This window comes from Gouania willdenowi, chromosome 15, assembly GCF_900634775.1.
Source record: "Gouania willdenowi chromosome 15, fGouWil2.1, whole genome shotgun sequence".
NCBI lineage: Eukaryota > Metazoa > Chordata > Actinopteri > Blenniiformes > Gobiesocidae > Gouania > Gouania willdenowi.
Window position 1 is genome coordinate 1,371,890 of NC_041058.1, and position 17,915 is coordinate 1,389,804.

Sequence of the window (17,915 nt, forward strand, 5' to 3'; positions counted from 1 at the left end):
CACACACACACACACACAGTGTGTTGATTGATACCCTGTGGCTCCTCCCCCTGCAGCTGCACTGGGAGCCTCCCTCACCACTTCAGGTCTGGGGGCGATCGAGGGGACTCGGGGCCCCCTGGGAGGACTAAGGAGTGGTGGGAGAGCGCCGGGAACAAACTGTACACCATCGCCACCGACAGGACGCTGAGTAAACTGATGACGGAGTATAAACGCAGGAAGCAGCAGCAGCCGCAGCACGCCAAGGAGCCACAGAGGCCCCCACAGAGGCCCCAGCAGCTCCTGGACCAGCAGGGGCCCCCACTGAGACACTCTGTGAGCGCTGGCCCTGAGCTGCTGAGACAAGAGAGACGACCACGCTCCCTGTCCTCCCTCTCCTCTGTCAGCTCACACAGCGTCTCCCTCAGAGACTCAGAGGCTCAGATACAGGTGCGTGTGTGCGTTTGCATGTGTGTTTGTTTGTGTGTGTGTGTGCGTGTGCATGGATGTACGTGTGCGTGCGTTTGTTTGTGTGTGTGTTTCTGTGTTTGTGTGTGTGTGTGCGTGCGTGCGTTTGTTTGCGTGTGTGTGTGTGTGTGTGTTTGTGCGTGTGTTTGTTCGTGTGTGTGTGTGTGCATGGATGTACATGTGCGTGCGTTTGTTTGTGGCGTGCGTGCGTTTGTTCGTGTGTGCATGCGTACATTGCGTTGCGTGCGTCCTCAGTCCATCTCTGACGTCCCACATGTCTCCGCCCCCAGGCCTGGACCACAATGGTTCTCACGCTGCTGAAACACGTACTGCTACTGTCTGACTCCGCCTTCCTGACGCTGCAGCCGTTGCTCTACCCCTCCCTCAGCCAACTGTCGTGTCACGTGACCGATGCACGGGTGCGCCAGGCGCTCAGGGAGTGGCTTGGCCGTGTGGGTCGACTGTACGACATCACCATGGGTTGATGGAGGACCTTTGGAGAACATTTGCTCTGCTTCTGTGTGCAGTGACGTGCAGCGTTCCTCTCTCTCCTCATGTGTCGGCAGCTTCCTGTGTGCTTTGTGTCTTTACTTTGAAAACAACAAGCTCAGAACAGAGCTTTTATTTTGAAAGGCTCAGGCCTTAGCTAAGCTGCTGTACAATTTGACACAATGACGGCGTCTACTCTCCCAGTGCATCATGGGAAGCCTTGTGTGAGATCCTGACCAATGAAAACTGAACTACAACGAGGACAAAAAACCTTTAAAATTCCTCAAAAAGTTTGTGATTTGATGAGTCGTTCCTTCAACGTTTCTTCTTTTTCGCTGAAATTGTTGCAGCAGTCGTAAAATTCCTGACCTCTATTCTGACTCAGCATGTTTTAGGTCAGATTACAGTGAATGTGGGTCAGTGGACGCTGTGATGTCACACTGATGGCTCCGCCCCCTTTACTTCCACAGTTAATCCATGTTCAAAGTACTGAAGTTTTCATCCACACGTTATTGTCGCTGCTGATGCTAAAGCTCAGACAATTATCCAAACTTTACAAACCTTTTGTTGTATAAACATTGTTTGTTTTGTGTGTTTAATAAAGAGTGTTTGAGCGTTTCGCTGACTCAGCTGATTCTGATTACACTCAGAAAAAGAGATGGAAAAGTCAGGATTTAATTATAAAAGTCAGGATTTTGATTGAGAAAAATCAAGATTTTAGTGTATAAAGTCTGAATTTTGATGTAAAAGTGAGGAATTTGATTAAAAAAAATCAGGATTTGGAAAGAAAGTTAGCATTTAGATTTTTAAAAAATCAAGATTTTGATGTATAAAATCATAGTTTTATCATAAAGTCATGAGTGTGTTGTCAAAGTGTATAAATCTGAGCCTTAAAGCCTGTGCGTTCTCATTGGCTGACCCTGATCTGAATCCTTCAGTGATTGGTTGATCACTGTTGGTTAAAATCACCCTGACACTGATTTTAAAGGTTAAATAAAACTGTCCTCATTCCTGTGGATGATTCTGTCTGTGTTGTTTCAGCGCCGCTGATCCCTGAGCTCTGATTGGTCAGTGATGGACAGATGTTGTACAGACGGCAGTAAGAGGATTAACATCTGTTAAAGACAAGCTTCATCATGTTCCAGTCACGGAAGAACTACAGCGTCAACATCAGTAAAGTCCCCACAAAAACATCTGATATCTAAAAAGAAATCTGAATATTGATAATGAATTAATAAAAATAGACATTTGTTCAATATTTGGGTCATAATGAACACATTATTGCTGTGTCATGGTTCAGGTATTGTGTGGTGTGTGCATTGCTACTGAGTCATGGTTCACATATTGTTGAGTCATGGGTCACGTATTGTTGGGTTATGTGTCACTTTTTTTGCTGAGTCACGGTCTATGTGTTAATGTATTGTTGCTGACTTATGGTTTATGTATTATTGCTGAGTCATATTTGATGTACTTTTGACTTAAGGTTTATTATTGTTGCTGAGTCATAGTGAACGTACTGTTGCTGACTTATGGTTCATGTATTGTTGCTGAGACATAGTTAATGTATTGTTGCTGACTTATGGTTCATTATTGTTGCTGAGTCATAGTTAACATACTGTTGCTGACTTATGGTTTATGTATTGTTGCTGAGTTATTGTTTATGTATTGTTGCTGAGTCATAGTTAGCGTATTGTTGCTGAGTTATGGTTTTTGTATTATTGCTGACTTTTGGTTTATGTATTGTTGCTGAGTCACAGTTAACGTATTGTTGCTGACTTATGGTTCATTATTGTTGCTGAGTCATGGTTAATGTATTGTTGCCGGCAATGTCGAGTCAAGGTTTGATTTTTGTTGCTGAGTCATCCTTTTCTATTATCATGAGGCAGCATTACTGTGTACAATAGGTCAATGGATGGTGATAAAACGCTGCCCTGAGGAGACACTGACCTATTGTCACACTGAGCTTTGTGTCAATGAAAAAGCAACTCTAAGATGACTCAGCATCTGTGTGCTGCAAAACCACTACGATTAGTGCCACACCTACGTTGTGGGAATTTTTCTTTATTATTATTATTATTATTATTTGTTCTTGATCAGAACACACATTCTGTACACACTGGGTCCTGGAGGACTGCAGTCCTGCAGGTTTTAAATGTCTCTGAATCTGACAGCTTTCCCACATTTTACCATTAAAAAAAAATGTAATCGAAGGGTTTAGTGACAAACAATGCTCAGACCAAAAATATTAAAACCTATATTTTAATTTATTATGAAGCCTAACAGGGTAACTGATAGATAGGAAATCTATTAGATGATAGATATTTGTATTTAGTGTATTTTACAGCTGATTTATGACCAGTTAGCATGAGAGATGCTAACAGAAAGCTAACACAAGAGGAAGGTTTTTTATTTGAGGCTCAGTAATTGTGATTAATTGTAATTTAACTTTAGTTATTGAGAACATACAGTAGTTGTAATTAATTTCTGAGAATAAAAAAATAATTGTAATTTAATTGTAATTGAACATGGATAGGATAATTGAAAAGTAAATGTATCCCTGATTTACACCAAATGTTTGTTTTTTGTTCCTTTAAATAAGACGTGGAGATGATAACAGATCAGTCTGGTTTCACATCATCATCATCATCATCACCACATCTGGCTCCTCCCCCTGTCTGCTGCCCTCCTTTCCTCTCTCTCTCCTCCTTTTTATCAGCTCGTTCTCTCCTCTCATTGTGAGCTCTGTTTGTTTACATCCTCTGTGCTCTCAGACCCCCCGTGGACCCTCTCTGGCTCCTGGTCCATGATGAGGTCTCTGCTGGAGAACAGCTGGATGAAGTTTGGACCTGCTGGTAGAGACTCTCTGGACCTCTCAGCAGAACCTTCAGCTCTGCCATCTACAAACACTGAGGTACACACACACACACGCACGCACGCACACGCACACGCACACACACACACACGCACACACACTCATCAGTCTAATTCAGTCTTTTTCTACCTTGGGGTTGTGACCCCATGTGGAGTCGCCAGAAATGTTTTAATTGATAGAAAAAAAATGACTGATTAAAATGTTATTATATTTAGCATTTGAAAATTGCTAAACACAATGTTCTCGTAGGAGTTCTTATTATTTTTCTATTGTAACTCTTTTGTCCTAGAACTCCTCTTAGATTATTAATGCAGCACTAATGACGTGTGTGTCATCTCATAGGGACGATGTCAACGATGTGCAGTTGACCTTTTTGGTGCCAAAAGGTCAAGGTTGTGTCAAAAGCTACATATTTCATATCTCTACAAATATTTATTGTACAAGTTTGATGCTTACATTTATGAAAAGTTCATCTCAAGTGAGTATTTTATTTACTTGGACCAAAGCTGAACAACCTACTTGGCCACAAAAGACACAGTGCTCAGACCGGTACCATTGAACAACATTTCCTTTGACCTTTGCTCAAGGTCATATTTAAGGTCAAGGTCAGTCTTCTGTTTTTCCTACATTATATAACTTGTAAACAAATCCAGATACAAGTTGTCATTTTTTCTATTTTTTGCCAAATACCTCTTTGTTTTGCAAATACAGGTTTTGCCTAGTTTTATTTTATTTTTTTTCAATTATTATTGTTTTTCAAATTAAAACGCTACACAATCTTAAACAATTGCATTTTATACTTTCACTTGTTTCGTTTTTATTTGTTTACAGTAAACAGACTGTGTGAGGTGTGTGTACTGTGTGTGTGTTTCAGGCTCAGAGGTCAGCCAACGCTGCATCCATCGCCTACATCGTCATAGCAACCATCTCCTCCATCCTCCTCCTGCTCAGCGTTTTCAGCCTGTTGATGTGGCATCGAAGGCGGGGCTTCAGAGGAAAGCTGGGCGTGGCCAACGTGATCGCACTGGAGGACCTTCAGAACCTCCAGGACCCGGAGAAGAGCGCCGAGCTGCTGTCATCACTGCGCAGTGGGCGGGGCCTGCAAAATGGTAAGCGGGGCCTGCAGCGGCCGCTCAGCGAGGGCTCGGACCAGGACGACGGCGTGTTCCTCATGGTCTACCTACCCTCACCTTACGAACCAACGCTCACCAGGATCGCCAGGGCCGCCAGCACCAGCAGCTCCAAGGAGGCCCCGCCCCCGCCGTCCAGCCCCGGACCGTAAACGGGCCTCAGGACCAGATCCAGAACCAATGACACACCTCCATGTTCAGGTCTGTGCTGGACTCAGACTCTTATGTAGGCGCGGCCTGTCCCGCCCTCTGGGCCAATCAGCATCGAGTGGGTATGTGTGCGCTGAATGAAGGGCGTGTTCTCACCAAACCTCTAAACCACTTCTAACGTGTACCATCGACCTCGTCCTGCGTCTTTAGATCATAATTCATCACTTGGACAAATTATGCTCAGTGTTACGTTTCAACTGGTGACCGTGTTATCTTGTGACTCATAACAAATGCAGTCAACAGGGACATTCACCATGTGTTTGGTGTATCAGATTACCTGCTGATCATTATATTTATTATTATTAATAATAATAATAATACATTTCATCTAGTGCTACAAAGAAAGCATAAGACCTACAATGAACATAACTAGTAAAACAGTATAAAACCAAAAACAATGAGGCATAAAAAAGGCCTTTGTAAAAAGGTGAGTCTTTAAAAGCGTTTAAAAGAATCCACAGTTTGTGGAGCTCTCAGATGGTCAGGGAAAGCGTTCCACAGACTGGGAACAGTCGAGCAGAAGGCTCGATCCCCCATGCGGGATCTTCAGGAGGAGGTCTGGGGGATAAGAAGTTCCTTTAGGTAGGTTTTCTTGCACAGATGCTTGATGTGTGTGTCAAACATCATGTGAGAATCCAGATGTTGGTCACTGCTGTGGAGCGGGACGTTATGGGGGTGTTTGAACCTGATGTGGAGTGCCGACCAGCATGGCTTTGGTTTTGGAACCGTTGACAGGTTGTCAGTGTGGCTGGTGATGGAGATGATGATGGTGTCATCGGCATAGCAATGGAATGACACGCCATGTCTGTTGATGACACGGCTAAGGTGGAGCTTGTATAAGGTGAATAAATGGGGGCCAAGGACAGATCCCTGTGGGACACCACATTTGGTAATGCTGTCACCAGATAACATGATCACCAGTCAAACTGTAACACCAATGGGTATAAACCTTTTTCAACCTTGTCAGTCTTTTTTCATTTTTTCAACTTTCTTAAAACTTTATTTAGATTATTTCAACGATTTTCATCATATGTTCTGCCTTATTTCACAGAGGGTTTATTGGATACGCTAATGCTACTTTACTGCTAATGCTTGGTTATTGCTATTGCTAGACTAATGCTAGGCTAATGCTAATGCTGGATTAATTCTATCATAGGTTATTGCTATTGCTAGGTTTATCCTAATGCTATTGCTATGCTGATGCTAGTGTAGCGGTCTGTACTCTTCTCTGTGCGTTGTGTTAAGTTTTTAATCAAGACCACGTCAATTTTTTTTTTTTTTTTTTAAAGAATCAGTCCTTGCTTCTGCACACACACACACGCACACGCACACACACACACACACACACACGCACACACACACACACACACACACACGCACACACACACACACACACACACACGCACACGCACACACACGCACACGCACACGCACACGCACACGCACACACACACACACACACACACACACACACACACACACACTGAAAATATAAAAATCAACAAAAATCACCTGTTAATCATAAGTTTAAAGTCAATAATAAAAAATAATACCAGAGCTCAAGGCCTGTGTTACTCACCAGGACAATGTGGTCAGAACTACAGCTGCTTCACAGGGGTGAGGCATTCAATGACGCTGGGATAAACTTGATTCAATGCAATGTGTGCATATTGATGGCAAGTGAAATTATACATTTTTAACTCTGTTACACTAGATTCATGCTAAGGTAAACGCAGCATGACATGACAGGTCACTAACTGTGCTGATCGCCATTTGAAGTGATACACCTATCAAACAAACCTGGTGGAGTTTGTGCGAGTTGCAGGTTCTCACTGATTATCTTGTGTGTGTGTGTGTGTGTGTGTGTGTGTGTGTGTGTGTGTGTGTGTGTGTGTGTGTGTGTGTGTGTGTGTGTGTGTGTGTGAGAGGATTTTGGTGTGACATGGTGTTATGAATAAAAAGGTAACTGTCTTTTTTATTGGAGCTTTTATTTGAGTGAAGGATTGATTGATTGACTGATTGAATTCTCATTAAATCCCCAGTGAAACGTCCAATCACAGAAGTGCGTGCGATGACGTTTCTGTCTCACATTCCTTCACATTTAACCTCGTCGTCGTCGTCTTGGTCTGCTAGCGTTCCAAACACCTCTACCTCACACAGCGTCAGGTACTCCGCCCTCCCAGGAATCACCCACGTTGACGTAGCGACCTTTCATTCCATTACAGGTGAAGCTTTGGGATTTTCCTGCTGGGATGGAGGAAACCACTGCACATCTGGAACATCAGAGAGAACACGCTACTGTTATGACCACGGGAGAGTCGCTACTTTTTTCATTTAAAGCAGGGGTTCTCAACATTGGGGTCAGCACCTCATTTCAAGTCGCGAGACACTGGGAGGGGGTCGCCAGATACCTTCAAGAAACAGAATATTTTTTGACAATTTCAGCCTGTTTTTACTTATTTTTACCCTTTTTCTGCAATGACATCAAACCATATTTTAACCTATTTTCATCACTTTTTCTTGTCATATTTTTGCTCCTTTTAATGTATTTTACTCCCATATCTGATGCTTCTACATCACATTTCAATATCTTTTCTACACATTTTTCCACTTTCCAGACATGTTCAGCACTTATAAACCCATTTCCACCTAATGTCACATATGTTGCCCCATTATTGTCACTTTTAACCTCTTTTCACCATATTTCATGATTATTTTTGCCAATTTAACCACATTCACAATGTCCATTATTTGCCAGTTTAAACTAATTATTATAATATTGTCACTTTGAACCCATTTCACCACCTTTTCCACCATTTTTTGTCCCTTTTTACCCTTTTTTCTGATTAAACAAGGATTTAAATCTTTAAGATGACCAGTAGATTGTTTCTTCTGGAGATGTTTTAGTATAAACTGGGCATGTCCCCACTCTCTAGTGGCACGTCATTAAAAACTCAAGGAGTCGACTTATACGGCGTAGCGACCTAACGATGAGTCACTTTGTGAAAATGAAAGTGGTATTCACAGAAGTTTCCCACAGCAGCCTGCTCCTCCTCACCGCTCCACGTCTGCGTGTCAGCCTATTTACTGCTTTTGATGCTCATTGTTTACTGTATCAAGCTGCTGCTAGCTTGCTATGCTAAACTGTCCGTCAGATCTATTTTACCAAGTAGAAACCAGAGTGGACAAACACAGAGTAATTCACATGTTTAGGCCACTAGATGGTGCTGCAGGCCGTCTGAAACATGCACAGATCGATTTATCCTGTAAGTCGCTTCCTCAGGTTTAAATGTAACAAGTTCTGATGAACTACGGCCGAGACAGCAGAACGTCTCCACGCCGAATAGCACGTACCACATTCCCGAGAACTCAGTCAAATAACTCCAACCGAGTAACAGAATGTCTCAGAGAGGCTCTAGACATCCGCTCATAGAATATCTGTCAGATTACAGCCTGATTCAACAGAGGAGTAGTCATCTGAAAAATGGGGCCCCCATGACACATACAGGGCAATGGGCCCCATTTATGTGCCAATGATTCGGTTCCACCAACCGTCGTAATATTTAACTCGCAAATGAACGAGTTTTCCCTGGGCCCCAAATCAAACATCAGGCTCTGAGCGTCGATGCGTACACATCCATAGATTATAGCTACTACATTTCAGCCTGATCCGTTCACGAATAACAGAGGAGTAGTGATTTGAACTAGTGTACACAAGAAGAAGAAGAAGAAGAACAAAGTGAGTCCAGCATAAAAAGTAGTGACCTTTACATAAACTAATCCCAAAGAAGTCTCTGTTACCTGGGATTAGAGTTTCCGTTGCTATCGAGGGAGTTTCCGACACGGATCTCTGCTCCGTTGAGCCTCTCAGGGCAGCAGTCCCGTCTGTTGGTGATGGTGACCGTACTGATGCTGTAGGCCTGCTCCAGATCCAGCCTCCACCAGGGGTCCCTGTTCTTCCTGGTGTGGGCACATGATTTGTCCCTCCAGTTGTTGGCACGATTCCCGTCCACGGCCTTCTGAGGGCCAGCACCTCCGTACTGGGACGACTGGGACACTTTTCCTCCCAGAGCGATGTTAGCACCTAAACACAACAGGAAGCTGAGTCAGCAACAGCACAAGAGGTACAAACCCCAAACCCTGTGGCTCTTAACTTCCTCTTTTGCCTGCCAAAATAAAAGCCCTCTTACAGTACATCATGTGAAAGTGTTTTTGTGTTATTTTTGTAATGTTGGTGTTTGGTGTCGTTCTTACCCAGAGAGCCACACATGTGTCCGAACAGGGCGAGGCCGATCACCCACACAACCCCCAACATCCTGCAAACATAGTTTTACTCACATTTCACTTCATTTCATTATTTTGTAAACCAGACATTGGCAAATGGTGGCCCGGGGGCCACATGTGGCCCTCTATCTAATTTTTTGCAGCCCCCAAAACAAATCCCCAACATCTGTATTTCAATAAGTTGGAAGGAATATAAATCCAAACATTCTACACAAGATATCTCTCAAAACACACAAATTGACAGCAAAATGCACAAAGTACACAAAACACACCAAAAATTCCTAAAATACACAAAATGACAACAAAGACTGACACCACAACCACTTAAGAAAGAAAATGACAACGAAGACACAAAAAACTAAAACACATTATAGAAAAGCTCCAAAGACACAGAAACTGTCCAACAAAATTACACAAAATAACAGTAAAATACAGAAAACATCCAAAACGCACACAGATAACATAAATACAGAAAAATACACAAAATTTCAACAAAAACACGTACAATAACTAAAAACTGACAAAACAACAAAACCTTAGATAAAGACAAAAAAAAATGACACCATAAACACACAAAATGATTAGTAACATATGGAACAAAGTATACAAACAGAATGACAGAAAATTAAAATATGAAAAACACAGAACACAAAAAACTCATAATAAAATATACAAAAAGACAAATGCACAAAATGATGAAAATAACAACACACAGAAAGCCTTTGTTGTTTCCTGTGTCAATGTTCTGATTGGTCATTATTCTAAACGCTGATCATGTGACCCTCGGATCAGATACAATCACATATTTGTTTGTGAAAATAAAAGTCTTGGACTTAGCATAGACCTACCTGTTAGCCTGTTAGCTGTTAGCCTGTGAGCTGTTAGCCTGTTAGCTGTTAGCCTGTTAGCTGTTAGCCTGTTAGCTGTTAGCCTGTTAGCTGTTAGCCTGTTAGCTGTTAGCTGTTAGCCTGTTGAGGTGATATGTAGGTGAGTGGAGCCCAGTTGTTTTATACTGGAGCACTGACCAGGATGGACTGAACACATCCTGGTCCAAACATGACGGGGATTTAATCCAACACCCTTAGTCAAACAGCATCTGAGCCTGATTTGTATTTATTATTTATCTTATCTTATCTGGTCTTTACAAATCTTTAGAAACACGTTGTACAGAACCAACCAAAGGTGGAGCTGAGGAGTGTTTAGTTTTAGGGTTTAACACTTTTTATCACTTTCAAAGTCAAACAAACTGTAAAAAAACAACTCCATCCTCATAGTTTTTATGTTATACCATCTGACTGTAGGAGGTAGACAAGGAGTGATAATAATATCAATATTATTATTATTCATATTACATCAATTTGCCTGAGGTGCCCATCCAAGGTAGAGTTATAGTGTCTGAGATCACTGTGTGTGGTGTGTGTTTGTGTGTGTTGTGTGTGTGTGTGTGTGTGTGTGTGTGTGTGTGTGTGGTGTGTGGTGTGTGTGTGTGTGTGTGTGTGTGTGTGTGTAATATATATCTATATATAACATCAGTAGTAGTAGAAGGGCAGTATTTATTGATTATAATATATATATATATATATATATATATATATATATATATATATATATATAAAACGTCAGTAGTGGTAGAAGGGCAGTATTTATTGATTATAATATATACAGGTATATATATATATATAACATCAGTAGTAGTAGAAGGGCAGTATTTATTGATTATAATATATATATATCTATATAAAACATCAGTAGTAGTAGAAGGGCAGTATTTATTGATTATAATATATATAAAACATCAGTAGTAGTAGAAGGGCAGTATTTATTGATTATAATATATATATATATATATATATAACATCAGTAGTAGTAGAAGGGCAGTATTTATTGATTATAATATATATATATATATATATATAACATCAGTAGTAGTAGAAGGGCAGGTCGTTGGTGCACAGCTCAGGCTGGGGGCCCCACATGCTGCAGTCGGAGCTGTCCATGGTGCAGACGCTGCAGTGACAGCTCAGGGCCACGGGGAAGGTGACGGAGGGGTCCACTCCATAGGGACACCCAGGGATCTGCACCGTCTGGTAGTAGAAGTCCTCGTACGTGCACACGTTCTGGTACGCATGCCTAGGGGCCCTCAGGGCCTTGAAGGGGTTGATGAGGGTCTTTACGTGGTTGTTGATGATGATGGGGTCCTGTGGGGGCAAATGTTTTTAAATGTATTTTTTATATTGTAGTTAAATATACTGTATATCTATTAAGCTGTGTGAGAGTTTACAAGGTCAGTTTAAAAAGGATTTAACTTTAATTCTGAATTAAAGAGGAATTAAAGCTCCCATGTAAACCATTCATGAAAAAGCTACTTAGCACTTTTCTACAGAAACACATGCTTCCTACAGGCACTGCACCAGTGTTGTTGAACAACACAGGGTGAATTTTACAAATTTTACATGTTTTACGATTAGTTAAAAGTTATTTATTTGTAACTAGAAAAATAGCAACATGGGGATTTTCTGTGAAATGTCAAAAATTAAACAATTGATGAATAGAAATGGAACCCGTGTACTGTTAGTTTTTTGTTATTTTCTTTTAAAACCAAATCAAAATAAAAAAAAATGGAGCAACGCATAACAAGTCACATTACTAATGGTGAATAGAAATGATATCAATACATTAATAAATCAAAATAAAACAATGAATATTACGTAAAACATGCACATGGTATGTGATTAAAGGATCCAGGGGTGGTGTAATGAATCTACTGGTGCTCTTAGTTTCTTGTGATCAACTGTCTGTGTTGACGACTGCTGTTAGTGGCTAGCGGTATTATAACGTGCACAAAATATATTTTTTTTTACTGCCCTTAAAAAAAGCTGTAATAGTTTCTGCCAAAGTGTCAAAAAAGTTCAAACATCTATTGTTCCTCACACCAGCCTCACAGTTGATAGTCAGTCACCAGATTATCTGGATACTATTTGGACCGTAACACTGTTCAGTAAAGTTGGCAGATGTTCACAGATTCAGAGTTCCAGCATCAATAACTCTTTAATGAAACATCATCAACACATAAATTACACCTCTGCCATCAGTGTGAGGTGGACAACATAATACAAGATCATTTTATCAAGCACAGCAGAGTAAAAGTCCGCCCCCCTGTGTGTCCCCTCTGTGTGGTTAGATTAAAACATGGAGCTCTCGTCCTAGTTCCCCGTAAATATCCAAATATCTCACAAACAGAACAAGATTTAATTTTAAAACAGAAAAAACGCTGCTTATCTTCTTATATTTCTGTATTTTTGTTTTGGTTTCAAATCAGTAAAACAAAATACCCACACTGTTTATTTGTTATTTTGATTTGGTTTTAAATAACCAAAGAACGAAGTGTACACGGATTGAAATGAAGTAGTTCATGTTGAAACTTAAAATCCGTGTAAATCAGAAATAAATGTGTGTTATAAGTTTGTCACACCACAGAAACACGTGCCATTGACCACTGAGCCAAATTTGAAAGATGAAAAAAAATTGTTAAGTATATAAAATTAGTTCTCAAAATCATGGAAAACAAGCACTTCTCTCTGCTCTGAAATTCTGGGGGCGTGTCAGTTAAAGGCACTGGAACCACGCCCACGCATGGTGTACTGTGTCTATGGGAGAGACCGAGAGAGCAGTGTGAAAGCGGCTCCAGCGTCAATAGTGCTTCTCCCATTGGTTTTCCAAAAGTGCTCGAATCAATCCAAACAAGGTGTCTGTAGAAAGTAGGAATGTACGATATTTTATCATTTATGATTTATCGTCAAAAATATTCTCACCGGTAAGAATTTGTCATCCCACGATGTCAACGATAAATTCCCCTGGTTGGAAATTAACGAGGGTCACGGGCCATTTGTCCCTCAATTTAGCCAAGAATGCCCCAAAACCTTGTTCCATGGACCAAAACTGCCCCTGTTTGTTGTCAACTTATTCTCTGGAGCAGAACGTTGTTTACGGAAGCTTCGCAGCGAAGCCTCCGTGGCAGCGGTGTACACCACCGTCGCTTCCGCCCCTCAACCCTCACACACCCACAGACGGCGGTGTTTGTCTCAGCTACCTGAAGCTGCCGAGCAGCGATACATCATGAACCACTACTTGGTTAAAACCAGATAAACATCAACAAAGTCAACCAACCCTAGTTCCTCCATCAGATCCACAAACACGGGGACAGAGATGAACCTGTAGCAAACGATTATGAACTGCAAACTCAACTAAAGCTAACTATGCTAAGCTAACACACCGACACACAGACTGGGCTAAGAGCTAATGCTAACCATTCCATATAAATAATAAAGTAAAAAGTACGTGTCTTACTGTCATAAACCACAGAGAACCATAGATTAGTTTATGGTCAGATTTAACACTTGTATGAAAGAATAAAAACTAAACATGTCACACGTTGTGTGAAATAAATGTTAGCATCAATAATAGGAAATCAGAGTTATTTATTAACCATAACTTTATGTAACTCATAAAATAAATGAAACAAGATTCATCAGCAGTAAAAACACTGAAGTTATTTGTGTTTTTTTATTTTTTAGAAAATAATTTCTTTTTAAGTGAGGAAATAAATATATTAAATACAATAACACTAGTGATCCATATGCACTAATATATTCCATAAAATATCAGCTCATGAACTCTTTGAATCAGCAGTTATTGTAGACTTTTTTTAATGTGTCTAATGCTGATGTATTAACATTTATTTATGTTTGTAAGGAAGCTGCTTACACTGTATATTGTGTATTGTTTTATTTAAATAAATACCAGAAATTATCGGGATAATTTTTTTAGTCCATATCGCCCATCCCTATTAGAAAGGTCTGCTCCGTAGAGTCTGAATATGTGCATCGCTCCTGGGTAGAGTCACAACTGCACCTGCTAGAGGTGAAAAACTCAATCGCGGTGCAAAAAAAGTGCTCATTTCATAGAAAATGTGGCTCCAGCCGACACGTTTTATTCCCCTGACTCTGAATATGTGGTTTGTTTTTGGTCATGTTGTTGATGTAATGTGTTTGTTGATGATTTTAATTGATTTTACTGATGATATTAAATGTTCTTATTGATTTTAAGCTGTTGAATGTTTTATCATCTAAAACACATTGAGTTGCCTTGTGTATGAAATGCGCTATACAAATAAATTTGCCTTGGCTAAGGGCCGAATTGGTGTGCTTCAGCAGCAGGGTTGAGTTGGCTGAATTTGCTTTACACAGACTTTAAACATTTCAGACCATTTTAAGTGCCTGCTAGCCTTCCTTATCATCTCTAATTAAAGTGAAAATGTGGTATTTAAGAAGTTGATTTATATATTTTGAACAATCTCTGTGTTTTATGGAACTTAAAATATTTGTATATTATGTACATTATATTATATTAAGAATTGTATTTTTTCGAATGAATTTGGGAAAACTGTAATGAAAACTTTTGACCACAAGGGGAGCAGTGCTCCCTATTGCTTTTTATTATTTTATTTTATATATATATATATATATATATATATATATATATATATATATATATATATATATATATATATATATACATATATTTATTTATTTGAGGAAGTGAAAGTATAGAATACAATAGTTTTGAGATTGTTTGTGGTGTTTTAATTTGAAAAGTAATTTTTTAATTAAAAAATTAAATTTTAATTTTTATAATTATTTATTTAACAATTTTATTATTTTATTTTTATACTGTATTTTTAATTATATTTATATTAGAAATGAAAGTGTAAAATACAGTTGTTTGAGATTACAGTTGTTATTGTTTTTTTTAAACTAGATTTATATTTAAATACAGTTGTTTAAGATTTTAATCAGTCATTTTTTAAAATCAGGAGACTTTATTTGAATTTGAAAAACCTTGCGCTAACACGTTGTTTGTCACAGACTGACCTTAGTGACGCAGTGTCCACTGCAGATGGACGTCTCCACGGGGTGACACCGAGGACAGCCGTCCTTCTCCAGATAAACCGTCTGGTTCACGCGATGACACGCTGGCAGCTGATAGGCTGCTGCTGAGGTGGGCGGAGCCAGTGTAAGTACAGAACATGTTAGGGCTGGGACGATATGCTTTATATTTGATCACCATGCTTAGTGCTGATTCATACGGAAGAGGATTAGGGACAATTTTGATGGAAGAACTTTGGCAATTTTGGGCAAATCAAAAATGAAGTCGAGAATAAAGTAAAAACATAACATTGAGATTAAAGTAAAAATTTTGAGAATTAAGTCAAAATGTCAAGATTAAAGTTGAAATTTTTGGAGAATAAAGTTGAAATATAATATCAAGATTAAAGTAAAAAATATATATATTAAAGTCGAAATTATTGAAAACAAACTCAAAATACAACAATGTAATGAAAGCCCTCGTCAGCTTCCGTAGATTTGACTTTAATTACAAACTTTTTACTTTTATCACAATATTATATTTTGAGTTTATTCTCAGAATTTTGACTTTAATCTCATTTTTTCAATTTTATTCTCTACATTTCGACTTTATCTTGATTTGGCCAAAATTACTTTCTCCATCTAAATTGTCCCTAATCTGCTTCCGTAGATTCATGCATACAGTGGGATTTATTGTGATTCTACAAGTGTTCAATATTATTGATTATTGTGATTGTGATTTCCTTATTTTCCTTTTCCAAAAACTAATGTTGAATCAAAAACTTTTACAAACATTATATGAGTCATAATTACAAAAATAATACTTATCAAAGTCAGTATTTATTTATTAACAATGACCACACATGCACAAAAAATTAATGATATATCGTGACTCAATATTGATCCTACTTTAGTGAATGTGTGTGTATATACCTGATATTCACAGATGATAGATAGATATATAGTGATTGTTCTGAGTCGTCTCACCTGCTGTGATGAACAAATAAAGTCCAACAAACAAAGAAAAGATCAAAGGAAGCTTTGCTCTGTAACGCTGAGTCATCGTTCTGTAAAACATGACAAAAAACATGTGAGAGAGGATTTATAGATTATTTCATTTGTAGGTCACATGACTGCTGTAAAGTGAAACATTCTCCAGGTCACATGACCTTGCTAAAGACAATCCGTCTCCTCCAAACTTACATATTGGCCTGAGGAACCATTTAAAAGAACTCTTTAGGCACAGTGTGCCTTTAACCTATATTGTCTTAATCTATCTTAACATAACTTAACTTTTATATTTCTTTTTTATTTTATCTTAACTTATCTGTGACACTTACCTTAACTTAACTCATCATATCTTAATATATCGTAAATGTTGCATTTAATGTCTCATCATCTTATCAGATCTTGTCGATCTATCTTGTCTTAAATCTTAACCTTTCTAAACATAACTTATATTCTAACTTGTTTTTTTCATTTTATCTTGTTTAACTTAACTTATCCTACCTTATCATATCATAACTTAAATCTTATCATATCTTGTTCTGTCCGTACTAACATCATGTCAGTGAGTGTGTGTAGACGTACCTGTTGATGTCTGCAGACCTCTGACTTCAGCTCTGAACCTCTGTGGGTTTTAAACTCTGATATTTAACGTCACAGCGGATCAAAGCAGATTTCCTGCTTTTTATCCGAGGGATCAAAGTGTTCTCTGTTCACCGCTCAGGGTTTGTTTGTGTCCGAAGCAGATTACTGCACATCCTGATTTCACACACACAGACACAGGCAGTGCCTTGCTCAAGGACACACAGGCTGGCACTTCTGGAAATGAAAATGTTATAAAATACACAAATATCTGCGTGCTCGCCTTTTCCACATGGTAAACTAATATAATTTAACTTAATAAATCTCATGTGTTTAAGATATGAAAATGTGCTTTGTTTTTTAATTGAATTATTGATATTTAATTAGAGTAAAAATAATCACACAAACAGCAAACGAGATTGAAATGATAAAACTATTTTGTTCTTAGAATAATTTAGATTTTATATATACATTTTTTTATTGTGTTGTTACATTTGATTGGATTCAATTATATAAAAAGTAATTCATGAAAAATCGTTTTGTCTAAATGCACAGATATAATTTAAAATAAGTTAAATTCTTGTTCTTCGTGGTTATTTGCCAAGATAAATTAATGTTATGTAATAACTACACTAATTATTACAAACCATACATAATTAGCTTCTTCAATCCCAGGCTGTTGCACTCACTAACAACACTGACGAACAATGTCATGAGTTCATATCTTTTTTTCTCAACCAAAGTAGAACACATCTGCTCCTCCTTCTGTCAGCCTGTTCAAACGTCACTGACTGCTGTACTTCACATTTTAAACTGACACAGCTCATTATCAGATTGTGTCCCTCCAGTACTGGTGCACCCCAGGGCTGTGTCCTCTCACCTCTGCTGTACGTTATGTATACGGACTGGTGCAGAGCCAACCAGGAGGGCAGATATCTGATTAAGTTCTCAGACGACAGTGTTCTGCTTACA

General features: G+C 39.0%; 3 protein-coding genes across 3 annotated transcripts in view; 1 reads left to right on the top strand and 2 right to left on the bottom strand.

Moving 5' to 3' along the window:
- arfgef3 (ARFGEF family member 3) overlaps positions 1 to 1,554 on the top strand; it is a 34,488-nt gene extending 32,934 nt beyond the window's left edge. Inside the window, 2 exon segments of the mRNA XM_028468229.1 lie at positions 57 to 429; positions 738 to 1,554. Of these exon segments, the coding sequence (XP_028324030.1) occupies positions 57 to 429; positions 738 to 932 (568 nt within the window). The 3' untranslated portion in view covers positions 933 to 1,554.
- Positions 1,555 to 7,190: 5,636 nt separating this feature from the next.
- LOC114476795 (fucolectin-like) lies at positions 7,191 to 10,448 on the bottom strand. The gene is given in 5 exon segments (XM_028468718.1): positions 7,191 to 7,338; positions 7,340 to 7,421; positions 8,950 to 9,232; positions 9,403 to 9,464; positions 10,281 to 10,448. Coding segments are annotated over 4 exon segments (531 nt in total). The 5' UTR covers position 9,464; positions 10,281 to 10,448; the 3' UTR covers positions 7,191 to 7,233.
- Positions 10,449 to 11,248: 800 nt separating this feature from the next.
- lhb (luteinizing hormone subunit beta) lies at positions 11,249 to 16,972 on the bottom strand. The gene is made up of 4 exons (XM_028468719.1): positions 16,947 to 16,972; positions 16,344 to 16,423; positions 15,363 to 15,484; positions 11,249 to 11,630 (listed from the first exon to the last, which is right to left on the bottom strand). The coding sequence occupies exons 2-4, from the start codon at positions 16,417 to 16,419 to the stop codon at positions 11,352 to 11,354; spliced, it is 477 nt and encodes a 158-aa protein (XP_028324520.1). The 5' UTR covers positions 16,420 to 16,423; positions 16,947 to 16,972; the 3' UTR covers positions 11,249 to 11,351.
- Between the last annotated feature and the right edge of the window lie 943 nt (positions 16,973 to 17,915).

Excerpts from the sequence above, each read along its gene's own strand:
- lhb (XM_028468719.1), bottom strand. The coding sequence starts at position 16,419 with ATGACTCAGCGTTACAGAGCAAAGCTTCCTTTGATCTTTTCTTTGTTT. Across the intron at positions 15,485-16,343 it reads TTATTTGTTCATCACAGCAG|CAGCAGCCTATCAGCTGCCA; the intron begins GTGAGACGACTC and ends CGCCCACCTCAG. Across the intron at positions 11,631-15,362 it reads GTGGACACTGCGTCACTAAG|GACCCCATCATCATCAACAA; the intron begins GTCAGTCTGTGA and ends TTGCCCCCACAG.